Here is an 18419-nt window from a genome sequence, read left to right on the forward strand (position 1 = left end):
GAGCAAGGTAAGTTCTAAAAAGGATCTATTTGGTTTAGCTGCAAGGATGTTATTGGGGTTGGGAGGATCCAATGAGATAATGGAGGTGGATGCTAGACTGAAGTGGCTGGAGAAAGGGGGAAATAAATTATAGTCAGGCGGTATAAAGACCTTGGTGAAGTTTCTGACTGTAAGAGGGGTTGAGGTGTCGTGGGAGTAGTTGTGGAATGTGGGTTTCAGATGGAGCTTTGTTACCGTCATATTTAAAGATGGCAGGGCACACTGAAATGTCAATTGTGAAGAGCCAGTGGACCTGGAGAAAGAAGAGGATGTCATTGATGATGTGCAATGAGCCCTGAGGAAGGGAGATGGGATGTCTCAGGAAGGGAACCTCAGGGAAAGCTGTTAGTGAAATGGGTGTTTCTAGGCAAATGTTTGTGTTTGGTAAAAAGAGGTTGGTAAGATTGCTGACATCTTGAGTTTTTTTCTCTGATAACAAGGGGCAGTAACCTATTAGGTCTCATGGGGAAAGTAGTGAGATAGGAAGTCAGAATTAAAGACAAATTGGCTTGAAAAGTGGAAGACAGAGCTGATCAGGAAAAATAAGGCAGGGGCCAGATAGTTGGAGACTACAGATTTTGTAGCATCAGTTGGATGGCTGGATACTCTCCTCCAGATTGACCACTAGTCTTCATGGAAATGCAAAGAAGGCAGGCAGTGGAACTCACCTACAACCGGGGCTTTCCCAGGCAAGTTCAGAGGAAGGGCAATAGTGCAAGATGGGCATGTTACGAGAAGTGTATACATTTGACATACAGTTCTTGAGATGTGAAAAGAGATATTAGTTCCTTGACATCAACAAACTTACATTTCATTTAGCTGCACAAAAGTAGCACAATTGAGTCAACGATTGATAAAAATGATTCTAGAAGAAGAATGGTGGTTATTTTTGTAAAGCGTAGAGTACAGAAGGAGAGTATGGGGGTCTTCTGGGATATTGGTCTATTCTTTCCTCATCTGGGTGTTTGTTGCATGGGTATATAATAGTTGTAAAAATTCAGTGTGTGGTAGGCTTTGACATGTGTACTTTTATGTAAACATATTTCTCTAAAGTTGTTAAAGGAAGTTGGTATGAAATTTACATAAATAATATGAAACATACTTAGCATAAAGATAAATACCAAGTGACTATTATAAAGAATCAGTACGATTTGAAGATCATAACAAAGATAAATAACTATGGTCTGCAGTGATTACAAAAATATATTAGCTATTGAGCATTTAACTATAGATAGTCACATTCTGGCCATTTATATACATTAGTTTATTTATCAACTCCATAGTCATGTGTTCATATTATTCTTATTTTAAGATGAAGAAATGAAGGCTCAGAAAGTTTTGTGACTTGTCCAATTCTACATAGTTTTTCATTAGTGGGCCCAGGATTTAAAACCAAGTCTACTTGGTTGCCTGTACCCCTATTGCTAATAGAGTACAGAGAAAGTCCATGGAAGTTTGGGATTATGTGAGGAACAGAAAGCAAAGGAGAAGGCAGCCAAAGCAGGAAGTGCAAGTTTTGAAGGCAAAAGTAGTTGTGGAGCACAGAAACTCTCTGCTGGATGGAAGGAAGGGCTATATGTTATGTTTGCTTTAATTACCCTCAAAACCCTTTTCTGGGCAGTCTCAGGACAGAATGGCCTGAGAAATTTTGAAATGTATCTGGCTCTCTTTTAAAACAGTCACAGTAGATGTAAAACCAAAAATAACCTGTAAAATCTGTTTCAAGTAAAAGCTGTTTAAAAAAAAAAATACATAGCACTTTAAAAATTAACATGAAAATGACTGTCGCTGAGAAACAGCCTGTGCCTGTGGTTAGCACAAACAATCCCACAGCACACATTTGTTGTTATGTTGTTCACGAACTCACAGTTCTTTCCTCCAGGCTTGTGTGCTAGCTACCTACATGACTGAAAATAGAAATTTGCCATTTCAAAAGAAAGTGAAAGAATGCCATGGATGGTTCTTGGAAGCATGACCACAGTTAGCTTCCGCCTGCCTACTTCCGACCTCCCGGGCTGGGCCTGCTCTGTGCCATGAAGAGCTTAGTGTCATCCAGGAACTGGGGCAATTAGGGAGGCTTGCTGTGCTGTTGCTGAATGATAAATAAACGAGGAGAAAACAGTTCCGTGGCTCCGTCTCTCACACTGAGCTCTAGCTGCAAACCAGCCCTTTAGTGCTACCCTCTATCAGACGGAGCTCAGAGTTTCAGGGTTGGAAGGAAGACAGTAAGGGCCTGTAATAGCCTCCTCTGCCCGAGGCAGTGTAGGGATCCCCTTTGGCCCTACCGCCTGTGTAACTCCATCTCACCAGATCTCACATTTGATTTGGATTATACCCCTGCAGGGAACATAAAATCACAAATAAAGGACCCAGGGGGCTCCGCAAAAGGTCACCAGATGCCATCTTAAAGGTCTGCCAGGCTTGGCAGCCACTCAATGCCCCCAGTTTCCAACTGTTCGACAACTAACAGGTCCTAAACCCTCTGGAGTAGACAGACTAGAGAGTGCCCAGTGCAGGGAATGGCGATCTAATTTCAGTAAATGAATGGCATGCTCTTATTTGGAATCAGAAGTGATCTTGAACACAAGACTTCCCTTCCTTCCTTCCTTCCTTCCTTCCTTCCTTCCTTCCTTCCTTCCTTCCTTCCTTCCTTCCTTCCTTTGTTAAAGATAGTCAAAAATAAAATAGTAAAGGGAAGGGAGAACAGCTGAAAAATCTCACCAAACTCCACAGGGTAGTTGAAACTTGAAGCCTGTGTTAATGCATGTAGCAAAAGAGGAAGGACAAGGGGTTTTCTCTTTCCTTTTTTTTTTTTTAATGCCATGGAGCTATATAATGCATTATTATTGTAGAAATTTTGTCTTCAGAAAGATCTTTGTGAAAAATAGAAAGTCTAGTGGTCCATTTTGAAATACAGCATTTAACTTTAAATGTAAAATGACTTGAGATGTAAGAAAGACTGACTGATGGAGGGGAGAACAGAATGAAAAGTTTACAAGCAGTTGATACTGGAGTGTAAAAATTCAGTCTCTTGATAAAAAGGGGGTGAGAAGAAGGGTCCTGACCTGACCAACAGAGATAAACTGCATTGATTCCAAAGGGGTCTTTCTGCCACAAGAGAACAAAGGAAGGTGGGGACGACTACAGTTATATTTCTTTAAATAACCAGATGGGAGACAGTAAAACCCAGGCAATGGCAGGGAAGACTGTCCACCCCAGAGTACTCAGGCAGTGTGGAATGGGGCTGAACCTTGCACTCTAGGGGATAAAATGCTGGTTGTACCAATCTGGGTGTGCAGGCTCCCCCCAGGCACAAGATTTTGCAAGACATGGATCTTGTAAGATTGTCAATAAAGAAAATTCTTGCTCTTTGCTATACCTGTGTCTCTTAGTTCCTTCTTTGGCTTTGGACAGGTGAGCATGCTTCTCACCTCTTAAAATACATTAATTCATCTTCCAAAACTCTGTCCCAAGTCATTTCTTCATCACTGTGATCTTACTAGCTAACATGTGCTAAATGCATGTGTCAGCCATCACAGGTAAATTCATATCCATTCTTTCATTTTAACCTCATAATCTACAAAGTAGGTATTATCACCATTGTACAGGCGAGAGAATTGAATGACCAAAGAGATGAAGTAAACTGTTCATCTGCTGCTGGGCAGCAGACCTAATCCTCAGTTTCATATCATAATTCGCAAACTATCTAGCATGAAACAATAGGCTTTTTTTGAATTAGCTTTTTAAAAATTATCTTTTTCTTTTAAAAATTTAATGAATTTAATGAAAATGTCATAGTCAACTAGTCCATCTTCTAACTTATTCTCCCTGCAGAACTCCTAAGGGACCATTGAGTCTCAGTTTGTACCTTTTCCGAGAAAGGGAATTTATTACATTCCCAAAATGATTCCCAGGGTAGCTCATTTTTTTTTTTCTTCTTCATAACAGTGAGACAAATTCTCACTGTACTGAAAATCATTGAAGTTTATTTTTCATGGTATTTGCAGCTCAGTATTTCACAGAATGAAAGTGAAGTCTCAAATTAAAGTGATAGCTACAAAATTGATAACCAAGTCAAACAGCAATTGTTATTTTATATGATCTACTTTTAACTTACAAAAATTCTTTCTCGACATATCTACTTTCCCACAGCCTATTCTCTCTCATATACAAAATTGCAGTGGTAGCTACATTTGGACCACAGATGTTTTCTTACATCTATCTTTTACCTATGGGTGCTGCCCTTCTTAGTTGAGGTTGGGTGGGCATCCAATCTACCCATCATATTTAGAATGCATTGACTTACAAGTTAAGTGGAGAAGCAGACATTTTAACAGAAATGTATAATATAATGTGACCATAGAAAAAAAATAGAAGTTATATAAAAGGAGACCTGGATCCATAGGGAAGGTTCAAACTGAATCTGCTTTAGGAAAATGGAAATAACTCCATAAAAGAAATGACATGTGAAATAGCCTCTAAAAGACCCTAAGAGATAGAGAACTATTAGGATGGGCTTCTTCTTAGAGAAAAAGGCAATGATTCCTGACCTTCAAGTGCCCCAGACTGCAAGTTTATAATTGTGCAGGAGGTTGGACGATAAAAGAGTAAATCTGTTAAATCTGTTAATCACTGTGAATCTGTTAAAGTGGAGTTTCTGAAACAGGACAAGAAAATTTACATTTTTAGAAAACATCTTGGATGATTCCTATGTACACCAAAGTTTGAGAAACAATAGGTTAGAGAACAAAATGAAGGCCTTTTCTAAAATATTGCTAAATTTACTCATAGTGTCAAGCAGTATAGTGTGACTACTGTAGGTAAGGCCATGGAATTTATGTCCCAAAGACCTGAGTTTGAATCCCAGCCCCAAACTAATTAAATTGTGCAACTTTTGGTAAGTTATTTCACATTTCTGAATTTTAGGCTCTCATCTTTGAAATGAGAAAAATAATTCTTATCAAGATAAGATGGATAAAATATTGAGCACCCAGCCTGATGCTCAGAGAACCCATGACAAATGGCAGTTCTGTGTTAGGCGCAAGATAAGGCACTTTATAAACACCTCCGTCATCACCTAAGTACAGAGAGCTGCTTTTGCCCCTGGACTTGTAAAACTTTCTTTACTCACAGGCAATTCTAAAGTTCAAAAGAACAAGATGTCATAGTACTCAGGAACTGGAGAAAGTCTATTTAAATAGATAAAAATGGAGTTAATGAATTCTATGTGGCAATTTTGTTACATCTCATCACAGTAAATACAAATTCTATAAATGCCCCACTTTAAAAAAAACAAGGATGATCAGTTAGCACTAAAATCACCTCTTATAAATCAGGATTCCTTACTTTTACAGGGAACACGCCCCCTCCCCAAACATCGTTGTATCATGATGTACCTAGGTGAATTATTCCCAGGAGCTTCAGACCACACAGCTTCTAAATCTTTGAACCAATCACTACCAGCTTGAAATTCAATGTCCTTTGCGCATACATTCTCTTCCATTTCACTTTAGCAAGGGTAAACAAAATAATTGTGCCACTGCATGGCCTCTCTCTCCATGTTTTAGGGCACAGTTTCTGAATCAGATCTTCTAACCAACTCAAGATACAGCATGAAAGTTCTGTCTCTGTACTGGCACCTGAATGTATCCACATGGTCTTTGGGAATGGGAACAGTATTTACAACTATGTTATTCTGTCTAACTTGGTTGAACTAAGTCAGGGATGTATCAAGAAATCATGGATTTTAAAGTATACATACAAATATAAACCTGTGTTATCTCCAAAGTTGAGCCAGCGAACCTAAATGTGATGAAGTTTTCATATACAGGCACAGAAACTTATTTTGTTTTGCCTATAAACCAAAGAAAAACTATATAGCTTTGTTATTTTACAAAGAAAAAAAAAAAACCAGTTGGAAATATGATGGGGATACCATTTACATTGATGCTTATGTCACTGTAACATTTTAAATGTCTAAATAGCATTTCATTGTATCTTATGTGTTGAAGATTAACTTTGTTGCCAAATTTTTATTCATTTAAACATTGCTGCTCTGCAAAATTTGTTCATTGGCTCTAAGATCCTTGACATCCTCTCCATCTCAGAGATTGGTATGGATTCTCTCGTCAGCTGCATGTCCTCAGATTCTGACTGGTTTTGGCCAATGGATAACCCTGGCAGGAGATGGTTTCCTCCCTGCAGGACTGAGTCGGGTTACCCATGTCTCAAGACCAAAGGCCATGACTTTCCTCAAAGCGGCTTGGGTTAGAGAATGCTTTCTCCATTTAGTGTCACTAACATTCTCCTCCAGTTACCTTTTCAGACCTAGTGCTGAGCCAATCTTGCAGATGTTAGACTATAATTCATTTTTTTAAAAAATTGGTTCTTTTAGATAAACATGACAGTAGAGTGTATTTTGACATATTATACATACATGGAGTATTACTTATTCTAACAAGGATCCCTTTATTTTGGTTGTACGTGATGTGCAGTTTTACTGGTCTTGTACACATATATGAACATAGGAAAGCTATATCCAATTCATTGTACTGTCTTTCCTATTCGCATTCCCCCCTCTTCCCTTCATTCCCCTTGTCTAATCCACCCCTTATTATGTGTTAGCATCCGCATATCAGAAGCAACATTTGACCTTTGGTTTCTGGGAGACTGGCTTATTTCACTTAGCCTGAGTCTTCAGATCCATCCATTTATCTGCAAAAGTGATAATTCTTTTTCATGGTTGATTGCTATTCCATTGTGTATATATACTGCATTTTCTTTATCCATTAATTTGTTGAAGAGCACATAGATTGGTTCCATAGCTTAGCTATTATGAGTGGAGCTGCTATAAATATTGATGTGGTTGCATCCCTGTCGTATGCTGATATTAAATCCTTTGAGTATATACTAAGGAGTGGGATAACTGGGTCAAATGGTGGTTCCATTCCAAGTTTTCTGAGGAATCTCCACACTGCTTTCTAGTAGACCATATTTCATGCATTTTGCCTTATGGTCCCTTAATCTCAGCCTATATCTTTATAATTAGTTCTTTCCTAACCAAGCCCTCCTTGGATCACCCTAATTTGGATTTCTGATTATACATCCTAATTTACACATTCTTATACAAATCTCTGAAATTAAACCATTACATCTATCCACAATTATTTCTACAGAATTGAATATATCTACATATATATATATATATATTTATTTATTCATACCAAAGTACATATACTTTTAAGGCTTTTGATAAATATACTTGAAAAGATCCAGTAGCACGTATTTTTTCTCTAAACCCTTGTTGACCCTGAGTTGACATCTTGTTTATTATCATGTGGTATGAATATCCCTACGTATCTCTTATTTGTTTTATTTATTCTTTTGTGAATTGTTGTCTAATTTTAGTGCCAATTTTTTCAATTTGATTGCTCATCTTTTCCCTGTTGATTTGTGGGAGCTCTTTGTACATAGAGGTTTAATTTTTTCATCATATATGTTGTAAATAGTGTTTTGTTTTTGACTTTGGTTTTTTTAATTCTATTTTTTACAATATAGAATTTCAAATGATAAAATAACAACTTTTATTTCATAGTCTCAGATTGGGGAGCAGTAGGCACCTATTTTGTAAAGTGTTCATTTGGCATTCACTCACATAATGCCACGAACTCTTAAGGACTTAAGTGTAGGCTGTCATGCAAAACAACAATATCTTTACCACACTAGAACCCTAAAGGGTCTCTCTCTTTGTACTTTTCACAGTGCCTAGAATAAACGCAAAAACAAACAAAAATAAAAACAAAAAAGTTACTGTAGACACGTAAGGAAGAAACTGTTTAATGCAGTAGAAGGTTTGAAGAGAAACGTGATTTTAGTATATTATTTCATCATTTTGCACTCATGAAAATGGAGATAAGTGTCTGATGTTGTTGTTCAGTTTTAAGGAGAGACTGAATTCATGGATATTAAGGTATTATGTAGTGAGAAAAACAATGAACAAAGATATAATATTCTGACTAATTGTTTCTTTTAAATAAATAAGCAGGGTGCTTGAATTTTTATTTATTATTTTTTTGAATCAATTTTTTTATTAACATGTAACAGCTACACCTCTTCATGGGGTGTAGTGTGACATTTCAACACATGCATACAGGATGCACTGCTCTTGAATTTTTAAATCACAAAGTTTATTCAGAGTTTATTTAGGGATTATAATTAGCCACTGCTGCCATCTCTTGCCTTGATTATCATAACACTAGAAGGTCTCTCTTTTCACTCCCTGCTTATCTACCACTGGGCAGATAGAGACATTCTTTAGAAAGTAGAACTATGAGATGTTCTTCCCTGCTCTCAATTTTCCAGTGGTATCCCATCATAGGTAGAATGAAACCCATAGTTCTGACTGGGGCACACAGCCCAGAAGTCTAGCCCTACTGGCCTCTCAGACTGACTTCGTACTTTTTATAAGGAAAACATAAGGTGATTTTGGATTAAAAACAAAACAAAACAAAACAACAACAAAAAAACAAAAAACAAAAAACAAAAAAAAAAATAGTGCTTGGGTTCTATGTAATCAATTTAGGTGCTATTTTTAGCAGTTACTGGAAAAACCACATGCCTAGTATCTGGAGAATTTGTGGCCTATGGAAAGTTGCAGCCTCTACTTCTGAAACAGGAGATAAGAAACTACTAGTTTTAGGGAACACTGGAATCAAGTAGAGCCCTGCTCACTGGGATGCAGGCTGAGCCAGTCTTAGCCAGCTCACTGCTTACTAACCTGTGGTGGTCCTCTTGGATAATTCTGGCTTCCTATCTCCACAGTTTCAGTTCAAATGCCACCTGCTCAGAGAGGCCTTCCAGAAATATTCTCAGTGACCAATATCTCCCTTTCTCTTTTTTCTTGTTGCACTATCCACATTTGAATGATCACTGTTTATGTGTCTGTTTTGTGTCTCCACACATCAGAACTTTAGGTATACTGCTGTGCCCTCAAGGTTTGGAACTCAGTAGGTGCTCATTCATATTTGTGGAAAGAATTTCGTACATGCATTTATGTCTAAAACTATTAACAGTAACAATTAGAAATGTTTCAATTAGAAATGTTTAAGAAGAGAGACAAAGAATTTATTATTATAAATGACTTTGGAGGATTAAAAAATGACAGAATAGGGGCTCCAGGAAAGCCGCAGAGGAAAATATTGGAAGTTTTTATTTCTCGGCTATAAACATTAATGCATTACTATCCTTTCCCCAGAAAAGTTTGCAGCAAGCTTCCCCTGTGCTTAATATTGCTATATCACAGCAATGTGTCTGTGAAATAAGAAAGTGCTTTAGTCACTTAGTCTTGGATGGAACTACAGAGATCAACTTTATTTGGTGGATGCTTCTCACAGGGGTTTCTTGAAATGGACCCGTGCTTCTTCTTTTCAACAACTCCATCCTGAGATTCTCTACATGTTCCCCTGGGACACATTTCACATCCTGGGTCTACCACAATGGATCTTTCCTCATGCCCTTGGTTATCCCCACATTTAATGTGCCAGGGTCCCTCTTACAATATCCAGGATGAAGAACAGAACTGCAGAGTATATAGTGCAGTGGGCCTCACATCTCTCTGACTGGATATACCCAGTGCATGCCAAGTTCAAACACAGACAAAACAGACGTTTACACCACATAATCACGAACATTTTCACTTATCTAAAGACAGACTTTGCGTATATTTCTGTCGATTTGATCTTGTTAGTTTTAGCCTATTTTCCTGCCAAGACTTCCTGGCATTTACAATCATTTGTCTGTCTTTTGATTGTGAATTCAAAAGTTGTTGAATAAGAACATGGTCACAAACAAATCCTTCCCACCTCCAGCTGGTTGTGTTTATAACAATTGTTTTAATTACCACCACATTGGTATATCCTATGGCTTTAATATGGTTGGCTCCCTCCAAAACTCATGGGAGAGTTTAAATCCCCATTGTGAGGTATTAAGAGGATAGAAGCTTAATCTGACTAGGTGCTTGGAGGGGGACCTTTGGGATGTGATTAGGATTAGAGAATGTCATCAGGTGCAGTCCCATCATTGCATCCTGGTGAATTTATAAGAAGAGGGACACACACACACACTCACATACTTCTTGTCTCTGCCATGAGAAGCTTTCCACCATCTCCAGGCTCTGCCAGCAAGAAAGCTGTCAGCAGATATGTCTCCTCAAACTTGGAACTCCAGTACTATGGGCCAAAATAAATCTCTTTTATTTATAACTTATCTGGTCTGTGGAATTGTATTAAGTACAAACAGAAAACAGACCATTACAGAATGTCACCTACCTCAATAGTGTCCAATGCACAATTCTCTGTCTTGTCTTAAGACTTTATGAGAAAGATGTGCTTAGTGACTTGTTGAAATGGACAAATACTCTTCTTTATCATTCCCTTCATTTGGGCCTCAGTGATCTCATCCATGAAGGGAATGGGATGAGTGTGGTCCAGCCTGTTTTCAGTTAACATATACCCCCTTGCAGACCATCACTTTCATGTTTTGTTTTTATAATCAATGATTTATTTAATTCTTTGGTTTATAATTTTCCAGAGATGGTCCACAAGTCTCTGGCTCTGTGGTTTTTATTTCCCACTCTTATTTTCTTTTTGGGAAGAAAAAAAAAAAAATGTGTCTGTTGTCACCTGGCATATCTTCCTTTGGATGCTCTATCAAAGTTCACTCATCAGGGTTCCACAGGAACATCTGCATGCTTATTTTAACAGCATGGATTTTTAGACTTGGATTTATTTAAAGCAACCAAGTATTGTCTTTCTAGATCATTACTTTTTTGGCAACCATGTTCCTCTAATGCATTCTATGGGCTTTCAACATGTGCAAGACTTTGTCTTTTGTGCTGAGGATATAGTTGTGCATACGGAATTTGCAGTTAAAGGAGAATGAAAGACATGCATGGGAAGTATATGTACTTCACCAATAAGTATATGATCTGTGGGGGTGTTATGGGAAGCACAGATGCAGTGGGCAAATCTGGGGCTGCCGATGGTGCCATATGATCAGATTTGTATTTTAGAAATATCTTTCTGGCCATACTTGAACCTGGGATTCACATAGGAGTCACTTGGGTGTCTGGCTAAAAGGCAAATTCTGACCCAATGCATCTGGAGAGGAGACCAAGATTCTATTTGTAACAAGGTTCCTGGTGAGGATGGTGTTGGTGGTCCGTGAACTGCACATTGAACAATAAGGCTTCAGACAGCAGAATTGTGAACAAGAGAATCAGAGGCAAGGAACTCCTTTGGAATTGATCTAAAAACATAAGAGATACTTGATGTACTCTTTGAAGTCTGTGGGTTGCTTTTCTTGTGAAAAATACATATACTGATAGGTGTTGGGTATTACTTTCTGTCAACAATTATGCAAGCTAAACCTAGAAAAGAGGGAGGAAGGAGTGTTCCATTCTAGTCTTATTTCTTAGCAACTGGTCTGCAACTTCAGCAGCTTGTTTTAAGCTCACTGATCTCTGCTTGTCTTATCCCATCCATGAAATAGGAGGTTGGTTGTAAAGGTTGAATTGTCCGCACCAAGACCCCTATGCTTAAATCCTAATCCCCACAGCTCACGTAATGACATTGTTTGGAAATAAGGTAATTGTAGATGTAATAAATTAAGATGAGGTCCTACTGGAGTAGGGTGGTCCCCTATTCCAATTGATGGATATTCTCATAAAGTGGGAAAATTTGAACATAGGGGGAGACACAGAGCAAAAAACTCTAAAGCTTAGAGTTATAATGCTACAAGCCAGAGAAGTACCAGAAGCAAGGACAGAGGCCTGAGACAGAGAGATTCCTTCCTGGCACCTTTAGAGGGAAAGCAGATCTACAGACACCTTAGCTTTGGACCTCAAACCTCCAAAACTGTAAGATAATAACTGCTGTTGTCTTAAGCCAAAGCCACCCAGTTTGTGGTAGCTTGTTACAGCAACCCCAGAAAGCTCATATGCTGCCCTATATCTTCAGGTCTGACATATCATTCCATCTTCAATACACATCCTACAGGAAATCTTAGTCACATGTGGTAACAGTGAAAGATTTATTTTCTATCCATTACTAATTTGTGATTTTTAAAATATTTAGATTACCCTTTTGGAGATTTTTCCCTCCCTTGGTTGGTTACTTGTGCCTCTCATATACTAATGGGTTCAATTATTTCAACCCAAAGACCCTCTTTAGGCTCTGGTTTAAGAGTGTAGACACTTTGGAAGAGACAGACTCTAGGACATGCATGACATTCTAGAGGTAGATTTCGCCTTACCTCAGCAACAACAAAACTTTGACAGTGGTTTATTTTTGAACCATACACACTTTAGCAAAGCACGATCATAGTTCAATGTCAATCCCAGCAATGATAGCATTGAGTTCATAGAAAGCAGAAAACACCTATCTACATAAAAACAATGCTATAATTTAGAGTTCATAGAAGAGATGAATCTTTTATTTTACAATTTATCCATTTCCTGGTTCCTGAAGTTTAAAAATAAAGGGGAGGTATCTTCTTATAAGACCCAGGGAATTTCTCCCAGTTATAAAAGGACAAGGGTTCCTCCTCCCTTTTCTTTTAGAAATATATTACACTTGATGTACCTGGAAAAGCAGGGTGTTGTGAATTGAATGAGGCTAAACAAACAACCTTAAGAAGCAAAGAAATTAGGAGAGTGGTAATGTATTCTTTCAGGTGAGAGATCTGAGGGGTCTAATTCTCCTTACTCAGTGATAGGGAATTAACAAAAGATCTTGAAATGATCACCTACCTCATCCTAATGTCTTAGCTTCCTCATCTACAAAACAGATAACCCGCCTGCTAGGCATAAAATATAAAAGCAATGGCAAGCATTTCATAGAAAAGGGCTTGATTTTTCATTAATCATTTCAATATCCATAGAGCATACTTCAGTAATATTAGCAGAACCATTTACTAAGCACACGAGCGATCATACGCCCTGGAAAGGTGTTTTGCATATTTTTCCTCATTTAACTCTCACAACCACCCTACTAAATAAATGCTGTTTAATCTCTACAGATGTAGAATCAGAGGTCAGGGATGTTAACCACTTTCCCAACATCGAAAGGCCAGGAAGGAACAAAAACTCGGATTTATTCATTTATTCATTTATTTATTTTGGTTCGGGGACCGAATTCAAGGGTGCTTAACCACTGAGCCACATCACCAGCCCTTTTTTATATTTTATTTAAAGGCAAAATCCTACTAAATTGCTGATGGACTCAATAATTTGCTGAGGCTGGTTTGGAACTCGCAATCCTCTTGCCTCACCTTCCCAAGATGCTGGGATTATAGGCATGCCCCACCACGCCTGGCCAGAACTAGGATTGAAACTCACACCAGCTCTGCAGGGATCTCCACTGCCTCAATCATGTGCCACCAAGCACATTTCCTGGGTTGACAGACACTGATGACAGCCCTCACTTTGGGAATCTCTCTGGGCTGACAACACTAATGGTGCAGAAGCAAAACAAAATGGAGTTCCAAAAACCTTTCTGAAGCCTGTCCTTTGTAACAGTCCTCCTGGTGACCTGCATTCAGAGGGTCTGATATGTTGATCTTGACTTGGACCCTGAATGTGTATTTTTAAGGCCTCTCTGGGCAATTTTGAGGATAGTCAGGTTTGGTGACCATTGTTTCCTGTTCCTCTGTTCAATGATGTCATATCTTTTTTTGATTATTTATTCAGTCTGTGGGTTTCTGAAATTGAGGGAATTGCTAAAGAAACAATCCCAGTTGGAAAAGGGAACTTGCTGACTAGCTGCTATTTATAGAGTGTCCTCTATAAGAAAGACAGGTCTGGTACTTGCTTTTCTTCTGTGAACCATTAAAACTCTGCAAGGAAGAGCCAGTGATACCCTTCTGTGCCAAATATCTAGTGAATTTTGAGACATGAGTGTGCTTACTTGAATGTGACTTGAAGAGAAGGGAAGAAAGACATGTCGCCTGTGCTCTAAGAAGTGCTGCTGAGAAGAATATCAGATGCGAAGAAGAGTAAGTGAAAACCTTACAACGTGTGATTCATTATTAATCCCACTCCTCTAATTCATAACAAATTGACTAACAGCCCTCTTTTCCCTCCCCATCCCCAAATTACTACATGTGGTAGATCACAAACCTGATGAGAAGCAGCAGCGATACTCCATTAATATTTATAAATTTCATAATGCTCATATTTCCCATCTATTTCAAAAACCAACCCAAGTAATTAAGGAGCATGGGGAATTGTAAAGATGAAAAATACTGGGAAAGCAGTGCACACAGAAGTTATCAACACTGTTTTACCTCCACTGCTACATCTTAATGACTTCATTTTCCATGGATGGCATTTTTAAAATGTAAATTTCTGGGTTGGAAAAATTTCATTGTCATCCAAGAAATAAAGATATTTTTAAAACAGGAAACTTACATCTTTGGCTTCTCCGCAAGGTATCCAAAGTGTTTGCTCCCAATGATTTTCACAATGATATCAGGCATTGCATCTGACCCAGGGGGACTCTTCCAAACTGAAGACATGGTGTTTCCCCAAATGCCTTCAAATCCTTAGAGGTGGAAAAATAAATACATCATTCCTTTTGATTTTTTGACTGAACAACTGCAGAATCCTTTTCAATAACAAAAGCAACGACAGCAACAATATTGACCCACTGCTTTAATTATGAAAGAGTTAAAACATTCTGGCATATTGACTCAGTCAGAGGCACTTGAAAAACAAGAGTAGAAATAAGAAAGAAAGAAAAAAAAAGTCACTCTGACCTGCCCAGTGCTTCTTAAAAGCTGAAGATGAAATTCCCACGTGAAAGTTGCAACATCCTTAACCTCAAAGACAAGAAGGTTGAGACTGAAAGAATTCTATACAGACCTTGTTAAAATAAGTCTTATTTTTAAGCCTCACCACATAATTTGGTTGCTTAATCACAATATTTTATTCTTTGTCAAATTCTTAACATACTACCTGATTCTAACTGCTTTGTGTCTTCATTTTTTTTTTAATGAGAGCTTCTATACTACATAAAACTTGCATTAAATAAATTTACATGCTTTTTGTCTTTTAATAGATTTAATTCTTGGGCACAGACATGAACCTAAGAGAATGGAGGTGGAATTTTGCCACTCCACACCTATATTATCTCACTTAGCACTCCTAATACAGGTATCAGATCCTCTTTATTACTATTGAAAGTCTTGCTTTACACTTGAGGGAACAGGTTGCTGTGTGACTTACTGAGCATTACATGTGCGGTAATTAGCAGAATAGGAAATCCCAATCAAGAAGTCCCATTAAGCAGACCTACTGAGTCATTAGGTGACTGTCTTCCTGCAGTATAAGCCATCAGATGAGAGTCTTGTGCGGTCAGAGAAGGAACTGGGGTTTTATTCCCACATAGAAAGCATCTTTATTTGACTCTAATGCTATTTCCCCATTTGTGAAATCGGGATAATTCTACTTTTGCTCTCACAACTTAGGGTGAATGCAATGAGACCCAGTACCTGAAGGACCATTGCGTACAGGAAAGAGGAATTTGTTGTCGCTATCCGTTTCCACAACAATTCAATGAACCTGACGTTGAGAGATTTTTGGAGATAAGCACTAGGTGTTTAAACAGGTGCGACACCAAGGGAAATGGTAGAAATTCTGTAAACTTAACCTCCGGCTAACCATTCTCTTACGGAGCCTCTCAGAATCCGAGAGGCCTGTAGAAATCATTCTACTCCAAATGTTTGCTTTAAGGATTGGGCAGCAAACCCAGAGAGGGTTTGAAATCTTACTCAGGTCACACAGAGTAGGGACAAAGGTCTTTCCCAAACTCGGGTCTGAGAGCCAGACCAGAGTTCTTCCCAAGACCCTAGTTCCACGTAGTGCGTGGAAAGTCCTCAAATCTGTGAACCCGCCCTATCCAGTCGACCTGCGACCTCTCTGCAGCTGTCTAGGAAATTCAAGGCCCAAAGTTTGTGAATGTCAAGTTCCCTCCGCGCCCAGCAGTGGAACGTCAGCCCTGAGACCTTTTCCCAGAGAGAACCAAAGGGCAGCCTCACCCAAAGTGGTGTTTCCCTCCCAGGTAGCTCACAGGTGCGCGGTCGGTCTTCTCCTGAGGCAGCCAACGGCGGCGACCCCCTGGGGACCAGGACCCGATTGGGGTTGAAGCCCGGGGATCCGGCCAATCACAGCTCTGGGCTCGCCGAGGAGGCTGTTCCCGGCCAGGTCGTCAAGGACGCAGAAAGCTGTCGCCGGGCGGGGACCCGATTTCCCAGCAGTGTAGAAGGCGGCGACACGCCTCTGAGAAGGTGCTCAGGGGCGTGGCGCTGGCGGTGAAGAGCCCGGGTCCACCAAAGCAGCATTTAAGCTTCTTCAAAGGTCTGTGAGCTTTTCTAGAAGCCCGTCTAGTTCACCTGTGGGTCACTCCTTTTGGCCCTTTTTCTTAGACTTCATTGTCTGTTGTGAAATTTGCATAGTTGGAATTCTTAAACTTTCGGTTCTTCTAATCCATGCTTCTCTACTAAATGGTTTTAGGTAAATCTCTTCTTTTCCCTGACCTTAAGTGTCCTCATCAGTAAAGCGAAACAAACTAATAACATGAACCTAAATGTGAATTGGTGACAACAATAAATACGAATATAATGATAATTATAACATTGAGTACCATTCATACACTAGATCCCTTATTTGAGCTGTATGACTATTATAAGTTAACAGTTATCAATAAATTAAATTTATTCCTATTTAAAAGAGCAAGGAAATGAGGCTTGGGTGTTGAGAAATTACCCCAAGACACCAAAAAGGCAAGTGACAAAGCCAAGAATTCAATGTAGATCTGCATATCACAAAATTTTCTGCACTTTTTCTTAGGTTAAAAGACTTCAGTAAATGTGGATAAAGGTTGTTTAAACTGATTCCAAAATGGTATTATTATTTACTTCAACTCCATCATCCATATCCCCTGCCTCTGCCCTTTGTGCTGTATTTTGTTGTTTATTTTATCTTCTACTGGCACATGCAGTCAGAGATGGATGATCCACTAAGCTCCCCTCCAGGGACTCACTCTCTAGAAGGCGAGAGGCACAGGACATTCTGTGATAAACGAAGTTCAATGGTAGCATAGAGCGGGCAGCTCCCCTCTCACTCCTCCAGCCCAGCTTTCACACTGCTGCCAGATCAGTCTTCTCAAGGCCCTGCTCTGACTGGGACCTTCCTCTTCTCAGATGTTTCCTGAGTCCCGGAAGATGCCCATGGTTTCAATGTCTTCCACACTGACTCAAGCAAGATCTCTTGCTTGATCTCCCACTATTTGTCCTAGGCTTGCTATGCTTCACTCTACCTGGTCTACTCACTGACCTGAATCTATCTTTCACTTCTCTGTCTGCATGCTTTTGTTCATTCTGTTCCCTCTGTCCTCACTGCCCTTCCATTTCCTCATGATTTCAGCCTGTTTCAACATTCCTTAAATTCCATTTCAAATGATCAAGCGTATGAACTTGGGAATCAAATACCTTGAGTTCAAATCCTAGCTCTGCTGGTTCAATGTGAGTTTGGGGAAGTCACTTAACATCTTTATGCCTTAGTTTCTTTCCTCTTCTATACAATCAGGATGATTTATTGTGGAGATTGAGTTACATAAGCAAGACACTTAGAATAATGCCTGACTCAGAATGAGGAATATCAGTGTTTGCTCTTATCCCTATCTATCAAAAAGCAAATGGAATTCTAGAAACTGAAAGTGGTTTCTTTATTCTGTATATAATCTGTGGTTTCTCTCTTAGGAACTATGTCTTGCTTTGCCTGCGAGTGTGGCTATTTGTTTGATTTGACTGTTGTACCTTCCTGGATTATGCTTATGGAAAGCTGAATAATGATCCCCCAAGATGTCTGTCTTATAACCTCTAGGACCTGTGAATGTTGCCTTCTGTAGCAAGAGGAAATTTGCAAGTGTGTTTAAGATAAGAATTTTGAGATGAGGAGATTATCCTGGATTATTTAATTGGGCTTTATGGGGGAGTCAGAGGAAGATTAGATTATAGAAGAGGCATAGGAGATGGGCTGATGGAAGTAAGAGGTCACAGTGATGTGAGGCAGGGTCCCTGATTGTGGAATGCACGTGGTCTCCAGAAGCTAGAAAATGCAAGGGTACTGACTCTCTAGAGTCTCCGGGAGGAACCAGCCTGCTGACCTCTCCATTGTAGCCCAGTGAGATTGTCTTGCACATCTGGCTTCTAAAACTGTATGAGTTTGGTCATAAACCACCATGTGTTATTTATTATAATAGTCATAGGAAAAATTGATATAATGCTATTCTCATGCTATTCAATAACTCTTTTTCTTTCCTCTT

The 18419-nt window shown here is 39.1% G+C and overlaps 1 protein-coding gene across 4 annotated transcripts in view; it reads right to left on the minus strand.

Annotated features, from left to right (window-relative positions):
- LOC306639994 (uncharacterized protein C1orf87) overlaps positions 1-16285 on the minus strand; it is an 86159-nt gene extending 69874 nt beyond the window's left edge. For 3 of the 4 annotated variants that reach the window (XM_079103765.1, XM_079103767.1, XM_079103764.1), the window contains exons 1-2: positions 15320-16121; positions 14504-14636 (exon numbers count right to left, since the gene is read on the minus strand). In XM_079103765.1, coding sequence (XP_078959891.1) covers positions 14504-14636; positions 15320-15326 — 140 coding nt within the window. In that variant the 5' untranslated portion in view covers positions 15327-16121. The other variant, XM_079103766.1, reaches the window with a different exon arrangement.
- Positions 16286-18419: the final 2134 nt, after the last annotated feature.

Source organism: Sciurus vulgaris, assembly GCF_902686455.1.
Source record: "Sciurus vulgaris genome assembly, chromosome: 1".
NCBI classification, from domain to species: Eukaryota; Metazoa; Chordata; class Mammalia; order Rodentia; family Sciuridae; genus Sciurus; species Sciurus vulgaris.